The following is a 17,693-nucleotide window of genomic DNA, read 5'->3' as shown; positions in this document are numbered from 1 at the left end:
AAGCTCCCCATGCTCTCTTTTTTCTTCACTATATTGCAACTTCTGGCTCCAGTAGTTAGCCCCTGCCTGCCACTGCTATTTGCTTTCATATACAGAATGCACTCTTGCTTTCTCACTGTCTGGAAGTGGGCTTAAGAAGTCAGTATTTTGACTGTGCTGTGTGATGGGATATATTTGTTCTTTAGGAATTAAATAAGTAGATGGTGAAGGCTCCTCAGGTTGACAGTAGTTAACTAGGAAGCTGTCAGAACAGAAGAGCATGATGCAGCATAAAATCAAAAAGGTCTGAGTGAGGAAAAGATAAACTAAACCGTTCTTGTTCCTTTCTAGTTCTGATGAAATTTGGGTTGACACAGACCCCTGTCTCTGTTCACGTTCATGGTTCTTGCTTCCAAATCACACTTGGAAGCTGCAAACAAAATGATCACTGGTATGAGTGGGCTCAAATGAGCGTGACTGGGGATGTGTTCAGGTCTTTGATTCTCCTTGTGCATAGGCTAACAGCACAGTTTTACTGGTTGTAATAGCTGCTTGCTGATGAAGCATTTCACAGGTCATTGGCAGCAACTTACTGAAGCCATCAGTGGCAGAATGAAAAAACACATGAAAAAACCCCATCACTTCCAGAATATACATGGGTACACTCAGCTGTGTAGTATGGCAGCTCTTATCTGCTTGAGTTGCTTGGCAGCAGAGTGCCATAGTGACTTGGTCACTAAATACCCCAAGTGACCAAATTTCTTTTGGAGTTCCTGGTCTTGGCTTTGTTTACACAGGGTTCAGAAGGGCATCCTCGGAGGACAGTCATGCAGGTTGTGTATCTGTGCCAGTAGGACCATCACGGTGGCTGAAGTAGGGCACTGGCTGTTGACATTGCCCTGGCTGTTGCACTGAAGGAAACTAGTGTAGGGCACTAGAGTTTTAACTCAAGTTTTCCTTTGCTAAATGTAGTTAGAATTCAATATTTGTGCTGTTAAAAAATCTGTGAGAATTTCAAAATCACTCTCCATGTACTGTGTTTTCTTAGTGTTCTCCATCATCCTGTAGCCATGTTAGTAACAGAAATAGGTTATTTTTCACCAGTTCTTTTCACCTCTTGCCTGAAAAGCGTGGACAAATTACATTAGGTTATTAACTGCAGGTATCATGTAGTATATTCAACACAAAATCTGTAGAACTACAGTAAGAATTTTATATTACATATCTGCAAAAGATTGTTGCCCACTACTTTTTTTTTGCCCCTAAGTTGCCCACAATTGCAACAAAAAATCATGTACTCAGCAGGCTGGAAAGCCATGAGGGAGAGATTTTATGTTGGGAGACACTTCCATGTGTCTGCTCTTTGCTATTACTCTCTGAACAGAATGGGAGCCGTTGAAATCCTTTTAAACAAATGTAAAATGCCTTAGATTCAGTAAAAGTGATTTTGTTCTTGCATTTGCTATTTTTATTTGTGTTTTTGTCTAAGTGATTGAGATGATCAAGAAGGAAATATGTTCTGGGAATATATTTGGTGGTGGTGGACATTAGCTTAGTTTGGTAGAATGAATGTAATACCAAAAAAGCCAGTCAATTTATTTAGGATAAACTAATATTGTAATTTAGTTTTTAGCCTTAGATGGAGAGATAGGAAATAATTTTCGGTGTATGCCAGAGCATATATGCTCCCTGTATGGAGCACTGGCATATATGGAGCTTGTACCGTCTTGTGGGGTGCCACTGTGGTGTGCAGAAATTTTATTCAGACTGAATTTTTTTATTATATTTACACAGTTTATACAGACCTTTATAAAATAGGTTTTAATTACTTTGATTTTTAATGCATATCTGAAAACACCATGTATATTTCTTAGTGCTTTATCAGGTTCTCATAGCCTTTATTCAGATAACTATTTGAATTAGGATAAAACCTATTCAATACTTGTCTCTGTTTTTTTGTTTGGTAGGTGTTGGTTGTGTTTTGGTTTGGTTTTTGTCTTTATTTACTTGATGGTTACCTCCCTTCTGTGGCTGAAAGTCATCATAATGGGATTTGCATTCACTGTCCTCCTGTCCTTTCTGTCTTATATCTGAATTCCCTGTAGATGTGAACTTGGGGTTGTTTGACTTTCCCAGGAGCAGCAGCTCTATGAAGGCTGTTACAAGTTACAGTAGGTGAGTGTAAGCTGGTAGCATCTCTGCACTAGTAGGTAGTGTTTCAGTGATGGGATTCCATGCTGTTGTTGTTTGTGGTTTCTGCACTGGAGGTTTCAGGATTTGAATATTGGCTGTGGTCACTTTTGTGGCTGTACCACGCAAAGACTATTCCAGCAGAACAGGCCCTGGTGATTACATATGGAATATCTTTACTATCTTTTCTTGGCCCTTCATGCCTCTTTGCATCTCTGAAAGTAGTTTTCACAGTAATGACTTTGTTTCTATTCCCACTTCTTGAATGGTTAGTCTCTTGTGCAGAAAAGGAAGGAGAACCCGATTCTCCTGAGCCCCCAGGTCCTTCACCTCTCTTTCAGGACTGATGTGCTGGAAAAACAGAGTTGGTTAAGCCTCTGCAGTCTGTCAGTGCTACAAATGCAAGTACTTGTGCAGTGATCCAGGTGTTAGATGAAATGTTCCTGTTGGAAAACTACTGCTTTACAGAGCTGCTGCCTCCCTCTCTTCTCCCTCTTTCCCTTTCAGCCTGTGACCTGTAGTAGAGCAGGCTTAACAAGGGGGTTGCAGGAGACCAGCTCCTGCTAACTGACAACATCCATTTTACAATGAAGGGATGCTGAAGTTGAGTATCTTGGTCACAAGCATGACATATGGAGTAGTAAATGGCTAATGCTGTATTTATTTTTTAAGTTGGCAAGTATTTTTACTTTGATTTATTACTCTCTGAAGAGTGTTTTCTGCCAGCATTTCAGTCATTCAGCTTCTCTCAAGGAAGCAACATTTTAGGTTTTTCACAGTTTTACTGGAGGAAGAAATACTTCAGTGAAACTGATGGATTCATAACAGGATCAAGGCACCACTCCAGTTTTCTGATTACTTCGCATGTCAGACTAAGGAGAGAATGATAGTGATTAGAAATTGCCTACAAAAGGGAAATGCTAAAAGTCAGTAGGATTTGCCTTGTAAAGGGTCTCCAGTTCTTAAAACAATCACAGATGTTAGAAAATACAAAACATCTATAGAAAATATCTCAGCAATGGCCAGGAATACTCTGAGGGAGATGTTCTGTAAAAGGCACTATCAGGGACTTCCTGGTGCAGTTTTGAGTGTGATACACAACTGTGCTCCTCAGTGAGTTACTCATCTTTACGGCATGAAGCCTCATGGCTCACAGGAAGAAATGTTAAGCCTGCTTCAAAACCAAGTCCCCATTTCTGGCAAGAGCCAGAAGCATGGAAATGCAGGAAGATGCATTTAGCATTTAGGCTCTTGTGGGAATTTAACTGGGGACAAGGAATAAGCATTGAAGCCAATAATAATTTCTAGATTTGGAAGATGGAAATTAGGGGTAATACATTTAAATAACGGTTAGAGGATTTTTTCCCCAGAAAAAAAACATCTTTTATAAGAAGTATTTGTTTTGCAAACCATTATATATAGAGAGATATAATACTCCCTTTCAGTAGTGGAAAGAAATAACCTCCTGTGTGCGAGTTCAGTGTGCCTGCAGTCACTCAATTCAGAGCATGGCCTTTCAAGTGTGTAAGCTCACTGTTTCCTCTTTTATGTTATGGGCAGAGATGGGCTTTCTCAGGACAGAAAGCTTGATTCTGCAGTGCCCTGATATATAGATGTAGCTAGTTCCTGTAGATGTAGATATATAGATGTAGGAGTGCTCAGTCCCTGGCAGAGCCAGAAGTGGTTTATGAGTGAATCTGGCTAAATAGTTTTCTATCTTGGGCTGTATTCAGTAATAGGAGAAAATCTTGGGTTTGGCTCTTCTGTCTTTTACTGCTACCACAAACACTCTTAACTTAGGCACTGAGAAAGATGGAGAAGTTTCAAATGTTAAGCTTGATGAATGAATTAAATGTTACAAAAACCTGCAAATTAAGAGTTTTGCAGAGGACACCATATGTACACTCCCAGATGTATCGCTTTCACCACAATTAGTGATTTTTATGTAAGATTCAGAGATGGCAGACAATCCCAAGCTTGTTATTCAGTTAAGAGTATAAACCCACTGAAATTTCTTCTGACAGCAGAGAAGTGAAATGCACTTTTAATGAAACATTTAGTTTTTCTCCCTCTCAGAAATGTTGGTATTAGTCATAGTGCCCTTAAACATTTTTTATTATAATTGCTTATTAAGAGAGCATGTGGCATTCTTTCCTGCTTCCAAAGTGAATACTTAGAAAAGTAGATTTCTATGTTTGCTTTATCTTAAAGCACTCTTTGCATAGCTACTAGGCACTGCAGTGATAGTAGATACATTGCATAGAAGCTCATGAATTTATTTTTTAGATAAAACAGTGTTCTAGGAAGCTGTGACTCATGTTTTTCCTCTTTTGGACCTTTGGAGGATGACCATTTTGGTTATTGAAGACCTATACTGGAGCTCTGTGTGTGCCTACAGTGTTGATTTGTAAGGAAGTGCAGTGTGTTGTTCAGCTGTAACAACTGTAAAGATGCAACGTGACATGATGAAAACTAGTAAAACAGGAATCCTCGTTTCAGTACTGTCTTTATTGGAGAGACCTTTGCAGGGAGAGGCTATGGGTTAGGTTTCTCCTGAAAATTAACATGATGTATTTACACACACTTCTTACATATCTCTGTGTGTGTCTACATGCCTAATTCAAGGAGTTGGATTTGGTGAGCAAGTAGAGATTAAGGCAAGACCAGTAGCTGCCAAGGTACATGTGAATTACTCAGTTCCTGACCTTTCATTCAGATGAATGAAAAAGGTGCTATGTAGATGACTGTTAAAGCCTAACATTTGTGGATTTGTACTCTGTTTTAAATGGAGTATTATTTACCCATTAATCTTATTTACCCATTAATAGAAAAAAATTATTTACCATAAGTACATATTTTGTGTCCTAGATTCCAGAACGAAATAACTAAAGTAGAAGCTGCTAATTGTATCCTACTGATATGTAGGATATATAATGATATGTACATGTATCCTAATGATGGAATTATATATTTGTTCTATTCTATTTTATATTGTGATGTTGTTTCTTTGATTTTCAAATTAAATTAAAATCCATGAAGACTGTAGCTTTAAAGTCTTGTGTACTGAGAACAAAGGGAAGCTCAGTCCACTGACATGGAAGAAAGTTTGGAGTCAAGAATGAATGAGAGTGTACTGCTTTAAATGAAAGATAAAAGGGTTATTTTTAGTAGGGAACACCAGTTAAAACAGCCTTAAATTCCATGTAGCTTTATCCTGCAGTTCAGAAGTGTTTGTTGATGCTATAAAGAAGATACTCCTGCTCTTTTTACTTGCAGCAACCAGTTTTTTTTAAGCATCATTACCAAGATATGTACTTCTTCATTTACGCTTGTATTTCCTGTTTTTAAATAATTCAAGGGTTATACCTTTTAATAGTAAAAGATAGTCAATTAATCTCTAAGTATTTGTACAGTTAGACCAGACCTTATATATCTAAATCACTTTGATAAGAATGTTGTTTTCACAAAAGAAATGTCCCATGAGTTTAGCTTTTATAAAATTTACTGCCTGAGTCTTCCATCTTTTGTTACAAAAATGTATTTTTGTTTCCATGTCTTAAATCATGTGAAATTTTAATATTTTCAGATGTTCTTTAACTTTGAAAAAAGACTTAACAATATTAAACTTTAAAAAATATTTTTATTTCAAAGAGGATAAAAAATAGCTAAGACCATTCTGTTTTCTGCAGTATTTTGGAAGCTTGCTTGTAATATTCTGCGTTGAACTGGCCTGTGGTGTTTGGACCTACGAGCAGGAAATAACGGTGAGTCAGAAAAGGAGGCTGCATTTTTTCAGCAGAATAAAACTAAGTTTTCTATTAGCTAGCTGTTTTCTAATTGCTGTAGTGTTTATCTCTGTTCATTATTCTGACAGTTTAATTTCAACTGATTGCCTTCTTTTTAAACAGAGAATTCTCCTGGGAGAGCTTGTCTGTCTGGAAGGCCCTGTCTGGGTTTCTCCTTACCCCCTCTATATTTGGGAGCCAAATACTTCATCCCCCCATTTAAGAACTTAATTTTTTTTTTAATTGTTGCTCAGGCAGGTTCTCATTGAAGTCTTTTATATTTTTGAGGATAAATTAGAACTTCAGGCTTAAATACGGATTCTGAGAGAGGATACGAGAGAATTTGAAGGGATTTTGTCCAAAAGTTCTTTGTGTTTTAAAGAGTGTACTACATTGTAAGCAGACAGCATGTTCTTTCCTTTGAGGACTTGCTGCCTGCTAAAATCTGCACACTGCCTCCACAAGCTATAAATGCCAGGTTTAAGCAAAACATGTCTTGACTATAAAACACTCTTCTGTAAACTTGTGAAGAGGTTTTATCTCTTGTCCAGTTTTTATAACTACACCAATCTTTTAATTTTTCAAACTGAGATCTTTTAGCCATCATGTAAGAAAATAGGTAAGTGTTGAGCAAATTAAACTGAAATGTAACTGCTGGCTGCTATATCCTTACATCTTGTACTCAGTCTGGTACATCTTTATGAACAAAGGGACTGCCAAGATATGCCCAATATAATGGTCTTTCCAACAGTGAATGACAATTATATTGCAGTAAGATGTGAGGTGGCTTTCTTGATATTTACACAGTACTTGTACCAAAGGAATTTCTGGCAGATTTGAAGTTACATAGCAGGACTTTGCATCAGAAGCCATTCCCTTGCAGTACAGATTCCAGGAAGCTATTCTAATACAATAGAGATTAAGGCTGTTCCTTTGCTTTAAATGTCAGCTTGCGTTGATTCATTTTAAAATTGGGAATACAGACAAGAGGCATTCTTCATGTTATGGGCACAGCTGCCCTCTGCAGGGGTTTTGCCAAGGATGATTGTTACAACTAAAATGCATAATTCCACAAAAATATTGTCATTGGAAACTGTGTGAAATAACAAAATAACATAGCTTTTACAGCACTGGAACATGCTTTTTCAGCCTCCACTATTTAATTGGAAAATCTGAAGTTATGGTGTGTTTTAGTATGACCCCCAAGCTTTTGGTTATCTACCATTCTACTGAAACCCAAACCTGGGACAGTTTGATAAAGGCTGGCATAGCCCTACCATATGTTATGTCACCAGTCATGCTTTTCCCTTCCGAAGGAAACATGGCTGTCCCTTCAGCCCTTTGCTAAAGGAAGCAGCACTGGATTACATGTCTGCATCTTCTGCAGTGGGTCACAGCAAACACAGTTGCTCTTTTTTTGCTTTTCTTTCTCTCTTTTCTTTCTCTCTTTTCTTCTCTGCCTATCTATATATATATTTTTTTCTTCCTCATCTCCTGAAATACTGGTTTAGGTTGGGTCTCTTTGGTTGTTCTTTTTTTGTTGTTTTCTCTTTCCATCTGATTTCTTACTATTATTCCCTTCGTCCTAACACTACTGTTCTTCATGTGATGAGGTGGGTTTCTTGCTGCTGAAAATCATGAGGAGGTCTTGAAGAGAACAGTTAATTTTTTCAGTGGTTCTTCCATACCTGTGCAGGTCATTCCATAGAATATGCTTCCTCCTACTCCATAAAGATAAGACACTTCCCTCTTATAACCATAGAGTTGTCTTGATATCATACTGGTTTCAGTGTAGCATTAAATCACATGAGCCCCTGGTGGGTTTCAGAGATCAGCTGGCATTAGTGTAGGTGAGTGTGTAGTGTAGTGTGGGTGGTGTTGTCAGAAATGTCACTGAGGTGTAACTGCCTCTGCTGATCAGTATGGGCTTTCCTTGGTATGTGGACAAGTTGCTCTAAGGGTCCTTGCATAAACAGCTTTCCTTCTAGCTCATGATAGTTCTCAGCATGTAGTGTGCCTCATGACTAATTTATTCCACCCACAAGATTGAAAAGCCAGTGTGGGTCCTTGGCTTATTTACACATTGATCAAGCTTTGATAGTCACTAGAAAAATAATAATGAGTAATTAGATCTCAGTGGCAGACTGAGCTTTATAGAACTTCGGTTGAAATGAAAGCACCATCTCTAGTTTTTGTTTGTCTGCACATGAGTATTGGGTATAGTCAAACAATTGCATCTGTATCACGTATTATTGTGCACTAGTGTATATGAGGTGACAGGAAGATATTTAATAATTACATCAGTGTACCTATTACCTGTACAGTTTTACCTGTTGGCATTCTTGCAGCAAACACACAGATTCTGAAATCCCTCCTTAGCTCCAGCATTCAAATTGCTTTCTTGCAGTGGGGTTTACATTGTTTCACTTTGCTTTTAATTTCCGTCTCTCACTTCTTGAGTATTTTTTTCCCTGCTTTCCATTGATTTCCTAAAGAAGTTGGATGTATTCTGTTGTGGACATAACCTTGGAATGTGTTTAACTCAAGTAAGTTAAAAAAAATATTCTAGCAAATATTTGCTTAATTGCAGCACTGTCAAATATTGTCCAAAGAAAGCAGAGTGCTCGCTTACAATGCAGATGAAAGAGAAATGCAATGAGTACAAAACTAAATTAATTATAGTGACCTGTGTAAATGTTTCTGATACAAATATTCTGTGATAATGCTTTTATGTATTTTTAGTACTCTACTGCTAACATATTTTTCATGTGAACCATTGTGAGTTCATTGCAAAAATCTGCTAAGTGAAAGGCATGTAAATTTCTGGGACCTTATTAATACATTGAAGATCTGAAGCTTTACTAGGGCATCAAAAATGTAGTATAACTCAGCAGTGATAATGAAATGTTATCAAATGTTCCTAATTGTATTAGGGGTTTAGGCAGGCAGTGATTGTCTCTATATTTTTGCAGAGTATCTAGCACAATGAAGACCAGGTTCCTTGGAAAGTATTGTGTAAATTTTCTTTCCTTAGATAACATTTTTTTACAGAATGTCCTTACTGTTAGCTTCAAATTGAATAGGAGAGCAAAGTCATGGCTGCTAGAGGAGCTGGGCTCCCCTCCCATCCCAGTGACAGCTGACATTGCAATTGTTGTTTCTTTCACCGTGACTATTAAGTCTGATAGAGACATGGTAAAACTCAGAGTGGATGGTATGTGGTGACATGGAATGGTGACTGCAGTCTTGAGATCCTTGTTTTGTTTTGGCACACTGAAATTGTGCTGCTGAGTTGAAGTGAGGTTTTGATTTTGACTCATAACTTCACTGTATGCCAGGTGCTATAGCACTTGCCTCTGTTTGCAAGAAAGTGCTAACTGAGGTGTCATATTCAGACAATGGAGTGCTCCAGCACCTCACTTCTGGGTTGTCACAGTTAAAAGAACAATACTTCAGGAATCCTTTCAGAAGAGAAGATATTCACAAGGCTGTGAGTGTGTTTGGGGAAAAAAGGTCATAGGGCCTTGTCTACACTTCCTCGTTACTGATCTTGAGCAAGTGACTGAAATGGAGCACATTCAGGATCCCTGTGTGCAGGACTCCAGACAAAGCCAAAAAATGGCTGAAAAAACTCCAGGGATAGAATTCATCTCAATTAATTTTACATGTGTAGAAGTTAGACATTTAAATCAAAGTTTTTCACCTTAGACAGTGAAGTGGATTTGAGACTTCAAGGGAATGATTCATCTGCTCTGTTTAAATTATTTATCTTGAGGTGAATTTCCCCATTTGTCTGTCTGTTTATTTCTGTTATCTAAGACAACACCAGGGAGATACCTAAACTAGGGCAGACAAATACATCCCTGATGACTTGGATGGGACTTAGTTCAAGTTTTATGCCAAGTAAAAAATCTGGTAATGATATAAATAAATTGTACCAAATCATCCCTGAATGTATCCAAAATGTAACTGCTTTTCATTGTACATTAATTTGTAAGCAAAGGACACAACTTTTCCTTGATATTTTAAGAAAGGCTTGTAAATTATTAGTATCATAAAAATTGCAACACTTGTTTTCCTGTTTTGTTTGTGTACACAGTTGTTTTAGTCATGGCACTGGAAAGATCTCAGTACAGATGGAACCTGTGGGTTTGGAGCCGCAAGGCTGCTGATCCACTGTGTCAGTCACTTCTCTCTCCTTGCTCCAGGTTCCAGTGCAGTGGTCTGATATGATCACACTGAAAGCCAGGATGACCAATTATGGCTTACCTAGGTACCAGTGGCTGACCCATGCTTGGAATTTCTTCCAGAGGGAGGTAAGATGATAGTTAATTCATTAACCAAAGGAGTACCTCAGCTCAGTGAAAAGGTTTGGCTTTAATTGAGTAGGGAAAATAAATGCTAGTTCATTTGGTATGAAACACTGTATAGTGTCTTTTGACATCACTTGATATCCAGTTCTTTGGTTTTTGTAGGCCCTAAAGGTACTTAAACACCAAAACCAGAATGTTAATAAATTAATGTAAATTGCTAATATTCTCATATCCTTTCTCAGTAAGGTTAGGACGCCAATACCTTTTAGGATTATGATAGCATTAAAGGATATGATGTATATAAAATTAAAAATCTGCAGGTAAAGTAAAATGACTGTGTCTATATGTTGTTTTAATATTAAACTGTGCTCCCCTTCCCATAGGCTCTGTTAGTTTCCTTTCATGGAGCTGTCATGGTTAAGATATGTTTAGCTGGAAAGGAATGGGAAAGGAAGTTTCCAAAAAGATGCCAACACTGTCTCTTTGGCCGAGGTTTGTGAAAGTGATGAGGGTTTTTATTTCCTTTGACTGGGGGGTGGGAGACAAACCAAAAAGCCTCCTTGTGTATTCACAGCTTTGCCCTCTAGCCTACTAAAATTCAGAACTGTTTTTATAGAATGAAGTATTATGTTACAGAAACATGAAATTGCCCAAGGTAAAACCCATTAACTCCAAATATAACTCACGTGCAGGAAGAGAGTTCTTTAAATGCCTGTCATTGTGCTGCCCTTGTTGAAATGTTGAAATCTATCATTGTTGCACAGATTTCCTGTTTATTTAAACATTTCCTGGCAGCACTTGGTTAGTCTGTATTTATATTAAAACCTGGAAGAAAGAGGTTACACACCAGCACCCCCGTCCTCCCCCACCCAGTTCCCTGCTCTGGCCATGTGAGTGCTCTGTGAAACTGAGTAATTCTTCATATGCAGGTAGAGTGTTCATGTCTGTTCTGTACCTGAGATAATACAATCACATGGTCAAAATCAATTTGCCTTGAATAGAGCTGGTACTGTATCTTAGTTTGAATGTATAGGTTGATTAAATTAAATGTTACCTCCTCTCCTAGTTGTTGTCATTTCATCATAATGACTGGTTATAATATGAATATTAATAATAAAACTTCAACTAAGTCCTAATTTTTCTAGGGGAGAAGAATTTCCTTTAGAAATTAGAAGAAGTTTTAGAAATTAGATTTTCCTTATGGCACCTGTGACCAGATGAATGATTTGGGGTACTGAGAAAGCTCTTTTACAGTTTCTACTTAATTGATGGGCTCTCATTTATATTCCATCTACTCATAGTTTAGATGCTGGATGTATGAGCCTGGCATGTGCTCTATGTCTGAATAAGCACTTGTAGCCCTTCTACAGTCAGCAGAATTGTAATTGCAGTTCTGTTCAAATCTGTGTTGCAATTTCAAGTCTGTTCTGTTCAAATCTGTGTTGCAATTTCTCTTCAGAGGTTCAGCCCTGATCAGCTTGGTATTCTTTCTTCTGTATCTTTTAACATCTGAGGGAGATGGGAAATGTGTTTTCCCCCAATTTTCTTGCTAGTCTGAAATCAAAATTGTGACTATGGTAGGGAAGATGGAAAAGGTCAGCAAAGAAGAGCTTGATGGGGGAAGAAAAGATAGAAGAGAACAAAGATACAAGAAAAGGGTGTTTAATGAGGTGGTCTTTGCAATTGCAATGAGGAGCCAAAGCTTGAGATTTCCTTGAAGTCCACTGCTGGGAGGAGTTTGAGTAACAAACCAATAAAAACTGCGACATGAGAGCTGTGGTATAGAAGGGAGAAGTGAGATTTTTAAGAGGACCGGTGAATTAAAGGCACAGTGTGTGCCAGCATGTCTGAGCACTGATCTGCTTGATTGTGAACAATGAGTGCTGTGGAATACAGGAGCCTGGCTCTGAAGCAGGTAGAGAGGGGCAGCTGTGTTCCCAAGCCTGTGGATCAAAGGACTCAGTGAATTACTTACACACAGGCTGGTCCTGGAGGACGTTCAGGCAGAGAAAGGTAGCATCTTGTTTCTGCAGCAAAGCATCTTTTCAGTCATGTCAAGTCCACATCCAGTGCCAAACCAGATCTAAGGTAGCTGCTTCACCATTTTCTGTGTGAAAGCAGCTGCTAATGTGGGAGGCTGGTCATTTGGCTTTTAACCTCAGGGTGTACTTTGCAGAGAAGAAGACAGGTTGTTAGTCCTGGTGGGTTTTGTAGCCAGTTACAGCTCATCTGCTTTGCAGCCAAACTTCTTATTTTTGTGGTTGATTCTGTTGCAGTATTTATTTTAATGTGATACTTCTTCCTTCCATTTTCAGTTTTTCAGCATTTGTGATTTCTATACATTTTTGCTTACTCTTTTAATTTTTTTTCTTATGTTCAGGTAAATCTGTGCTTTTTCTGTTTTCAGCAAATGTGTCTGTAGTTGTACCCTTGCAAGAATAGTCCTCACTAGTATGACCTTTTTCTGCTACCCCCTTCAGCCACTTGTACTTGTTCATTAGTCCCCATTTTGACATGAAATTGTCTTAGTTCCTTGTAGTAAGGATAGGAGAATCCAGAGATAGGACAATTTCTGTGAAGCATCCTTTGAGGGAGCAATTGGGATTTAAAGGACAGAACAGTATTGTTGGCTATTTCTGAAGTATTCATTGGTCACTACATTACATTTTTCATGTTGCTTTTATGTCAAAGTACAGCAAAACAAGATACATGGAAGCACTCACAGATGTTTTTAGTTCTATGTAAATATTTTGAATGTTGGTATTAGGAACTTAAGTTTTTTGATGACATGCTTAACCTGTTGAAGAAGTAGCATCATTATTACTGATCTCGGCTAATCCTTCCTTTGCAGTTTAAATGTTGTGGCGTGGTGTACTTCACAGACTGGCTGGAAATGACAGAATTGGACTGGCCACCTGACTCCTGTTGTGTCAGAGAGTTCCCAGGATGCTCTAAGCAGGCACATCACGAGGATCTCAGTGACCTTTATCAGGAGGTAAGGAGAAAAGTATGAATATGTTAGGAGGTTTTGTACATTATTCCTGAGCCAATAATTTTCCAAATTCATCACTTGAAGTGCAATAGATAATTTTTTGTAGAGTAGTAGTTTACGGAAAGTGTTTATGGTTATTATTTGCTAATGCTGAAGCGAGGGAGAAAAGAAAGAACAAACCCACGCACCCACCCACCCTTACCTGGAAATGAGATGAGTTAGTGGCAATGCCATTAAAACCTGAGATGTACTTAAAATTTGAAGTGTTTGTTTTATATTGGTTAGGTTGGAGTTCTAGTTTGTTCCAATCCAAAAGTTATAAATTAGATGTGATGTAATGTCCAGGTTCCATCCCATCAAACTACCACAGGGTAAGTGGAAGAGTACTTTAGTGAATTGTACAGTGAAGGATGCTTTTAGTATTTCCTTTAAAAGATAAGAGCTCTCTTGTTAACAGGAATCATGTCAGGAGGCAGATAATTGGACTGTTGTACTCTGAGCATGTGTAGAAACTTGTGAAAATGCTCTTTCTACACTACACTATGATAATGTAAAAAGAATTACAAAGAAAGCCTTAAAACAAGGCAAGGATCTGTTTGAAGTGGGTAAGGGAGGTCATGATAGTAGCAAGGTATTACCATTTTTGTCAGGAAACAGTCGAGTTTTAGGGAAATTGATTTGTGTGGTATTGACTCTATGAATAGAAATTATTTAATCTAATCTGGACTTTCAGACATTCGTTTTAGGAGGCTGTGTGCTTCCACTAGGAAGAGAGAAGATAGAGCTGCCAAAAGGCAGGTGCCTCAGAAGGCCAGTCTGTGCTAAGGAACCTTAAAGACGGTGGCAGAGGTTGGGTTTTTTCCCACCAGCTACTTGTAGACCTTCTCTTGCCTTTTTGCAAGGCTCACAGCACTGACAGCACTGGTTATGCTTTAGGAGTGTCAGTTCCTGAATGAGAAAGGCATTCATGCTTCTTCTGTCAGTCCCTTGCATGTTTTGAAAAGCTAAAAATTGTGGCTCACTCTGCAATAATGGTTGCTTTATGTAATACTGTTGCTACCATACAGATAAGTCTGTTGTAGAGAGCCTCCAAGGAGTATATAGAACTGTAGAACGTTCATTTGCTCCCTGCCTGAAAAGGCAGGAGTATGTAAGCAGTGTCACTCAATGAATAACTGCTGTTTGAGCACAGGAAGCTCAAAAATTTCTGAGAAGTATTAGTTATTGGAATGTAGTGTCCAAAGTGCAAGGTTTTCTTGTGTCACCTCTTTTGCTAACATTTCATGCCCATGCCATATTCCAGGAAAATGGCTCTTTGAGCACTTTATGTGATCAAGTTCTTTTGATTCTGTTTGGAGAAAATTAATAGCCAAAGATGATTATTATGTAGGACATAATGGCTGTGTTAAGACCTTCTTGATAAAAGAACGGCTGCTTTGCTTTTTTTTTTCCAAAAGAAATCTGAAGGGCACACTTATGGTTTTTCCCTTATTGTACCACAGACCATTTTGCATGGATTCAGCAGTTAGCAAAAATTTATTTTTGGTTCTCCACAGCAGAATCCATTCCAAAAAGTGACAGGCTGTGTTTGGTAGTATCAGCCACAAAAATACTTCATTTCTCTTGGAGATACATACAATATTTTGTTGGCAAGATGATTCTTCGCGTGACGCTTGCCTGTGGGGTGTCTCACAGACTCTTAGAGTATGCTTCCTAATAAGTTTATCAGTATTATGCAAAACCAGCTTACACTTCCAAGACTAATCTGCCTAACTTCTGCTTTGGAGAACCGAAGGAAAAAAGCTTTTTTAGAAAGTGATTCAAACCAAACTTGCATAGTCTGGTGGTTTGAGAAGGAGCCTGATAAGATTAGCCTCGCTAGCCTAAAATTGGTTTATGTAAATATTTGGCAAGTCCATTCTGGTACTTCAGAAAAATTCTTTGTAGTACTTCAGAAAACTGAAGTTTGGTTTGTCTGGGACTGATAAGTGTGTTTTTTTTGTAGCTATGCTGTGATTTTTTGCCGGGAACTCGGAACTTTCTGTAGTCTAAGTTGGAATCCTTCAAAATTTAATTTTTGCAGAAAGGTGACTTACAGTTCTGCTTGAAAGTACTTTTGGCAGGAGTCATATTTTCCCTGCTGGATATTAAAAGCTATTTTTCAGTTTCTTGAATTGCTTTTATTCTGATGAGCTTTGCCTTTGGTGCAGTTTCATGAACAGACTGACTTTAGAGCATGGTTGTGGGGGAAATGTGAAGATGATAATGTGGCCTTGGAGGTTTGTTGTGGTCTGAGGACAAGAGGAGCTCTGCCCATCTTGTGATTGGGAGCTGCAGTGTAGATAAAATGATTGGTGGGAATCGATATCTTAAAAAATCAAACTTGCATGTTCAATATTTTCTTTTGGTTTCTGGCATAGTTTTGAGTATACTCAAAATTCATTTTAATTAAATTAATTTTACCACAATTTTGGTTTGTTTTAATGTTTAATTTTACAACTTGCTTTAATATACTTTTGAGTATACTCAAAATTTGGATGTACGGAAGATTTGTTGAGTTTGCTAATGGCTTATCTTTTCTGCTCAGTGAAGTGCTTTATTTCAGTTCAGATTCTTATTCTGTGATGAAGTAAATCAGTAATATATGCTAAATAAGAAATACGTTCTTTTTTCTATCTCAAGACTGAAAGTGTAAAGCAAATGAATCAGGCCTTTAATCTGTAGCTTTGTAGGAGTCTGGAGCTGATTCTCCTGAATGATTGCTGCAGTGTTATACTATATTTGATTTGTCAACAAGAGCTCCCGATTTAGTGACAAGCTTTTGCTGAGGGAAGTGTATTTATGTACTGTTTAATTGCAGGCTGCCAACTATGGAAGTGTCACATAAGCAGAAATAAAATGCATGAATATGAAATTAACAAGGCTGGCTGTGTTTTCTCAGTTTTGAAACTGATTTTGAACATGTATTAGAGCAGAGCTCTAAGAACATCATTGAATGGAGGAAAACAGTCTACCTAGATTGGGCGCAATTTGTCTCAGTTCCGTGTCTGTGTACTGCAGGAGATGTAGGCGTTAATGTTATTGCTCTCTGTTAGTGGGTGTTTTCTCTAGGCAACAAATGAACTAAGTTTGAATATTGCTGTGGTGGAACATTTTAAAATTGTGACCAGCATGCACCTTCATCTCTAAGTTAGAAGTTTTAGAATGCAGCCAGTTTCTCTGTAATTAACAACAAATTTGGGAAGTGATATAGCTGCAACTGCCTTCCAATTGAAGAAAAGAAGATGCTGATGTGACAGTTTTTGTCCCCCCCCCAAGTCCAATTACATTGCTTTTGCTACATTGTTGCTTCTTTTTCTTTTGAAATTTCAAAGAATACATGCTTGCTCCTTTTTTTGTGTCTTTGCTGATATTTAGAAAATGAAACAATGAAGCAAGCAAATACATTGAGATTCTGTAATTTATTCTGGTGGAATTATCATAGAGTACATTAATTTTATTTAGATCCTAAATGAAAATCTGTTGACTACAGTGTGAATTCTGTGTGTGTGGCAAAAATTGGACCTTACATCAAATACTTTTAGGACTGTAGCATTTGAAATTGGCTTTGGGGAAATTAGCTTTGGGGAATTTAAGTGTGATTGAAAAGTGTTATTTATCATGTCCTGTCTTCAGATTCCATCACTTTGATCGATTGCTTTATTTTCTTAGAAAAGCCATAAGAAATATGAAGTGAGGATATAAATGCAAAAAATAGCATTCTCAAGACAGTGCCCATTTTGATGGATTCCTGATGTCTGTGTCTGGGACCATTGCCCATCCAGTTGGTTACTCTGAGTTTCCCCTTGATATGTATGTTGCTTTGATAATTGTGCTGTGAAACCCTGCAAAGCTTAGAGAATAAGCATCATGCAGAGCAGCAGAGGCCCCTCTCTTCTGGGTTTTATCGTCTCTAAGACTCACGTCACCCTTACTGAGCGACGTAACATTGTAACTTGTGCTTGCACTGCCAGCTAGCTTTTTGTAAAGCTGCTGCCTCTGTGCATCTGTGCAGCCTTACACAGGCTTGGGAGCTTTTCTGAGGCCTTATGGGGTAGTTAGTTGGCCTTGTAAGCAAACTGTGGAGCCTGTATTGAAGGTTTGGAAAGAGCTAAATTGCATTTCTGTGAACATCAGCTTACAATGTTTTAACATAGTCTTCATGGGATGTTTTCTGATGACGTTACACAAGTCCATAGATCTTTCCTACAATACTGTTTTAGCTTCAGAGTGTAGTATTATGTGTAGGAAAAGTCTAAAAGAGTTTAAAATAATTGACAACTTTGAAGATCTTCAATTTAAAGAGAGAAACAAGATAATAAAAAGGATTTTAATGGCTTTTTAAACCTTCACAAAACCAGTTCAGTTTCTTTAACAATTAGTGAGAGTTGATAG

At 37.9% G+C, this 17,693-nt stretch overlaps 1 protein-coding gene across 3 annotated transcripts in view; it reads left to right on the top strand.

The window, feature by feature from the left end:
• TSPAN12 (tetraspanin 12) overlaps nucleotides 1–17,693 on the top strand; it is a 40,874-nt gene that overhangs the window by 21,364 nt on the left and 1,817 nt on the right. For 2 of the 3 annotated variants that reach the window (XM_041471525.1, XM_041471524.1), the window contains exons 5-7: nucleotides 5,859–5,933; nucleotides 10,163–10,270; nucleotides 13,119–13,262. In XM_041471525.1, the coding sequence (XP_041327459.1) occupies nucleotides 5,859–5,933; nucleotides 10,163–10,270; nucleotides 13,119–13,262 (327 nt within the window). The remainder of the gene's footprint in view (nucleotides 1–5,858; nucleotides 5,934–10,162; nucleotides 10,271–13,118; nucleotides 13,263–17,693) is intronic. The other variant, XM_041471526.1, reaches the window with a different exon arrangement.

This window comes from Pyrgilauda ruficollis, unplaced genomic scaffold (assembly GCF_017590135.1).
Source record: "Pyrgilauda ruficollis isolate IOZ18807 unplaced genomic scaffold, ASM1759013v1 scaffold27, whole genome shotgun sequence".
Classification (NCBI taxonomy): domain Eukaryota; kingdom Metazoa; phylum Chordata; class Aves; order Passeriformes; family Passeridae; genus Pyrgilauda; species Pyrgilauda ruficollis.
The sequence above is the reverse complement of the archived record's forward strand: the minus strand, read 5'-3'. Positions and strand labels throughout refer to the sequence as shown.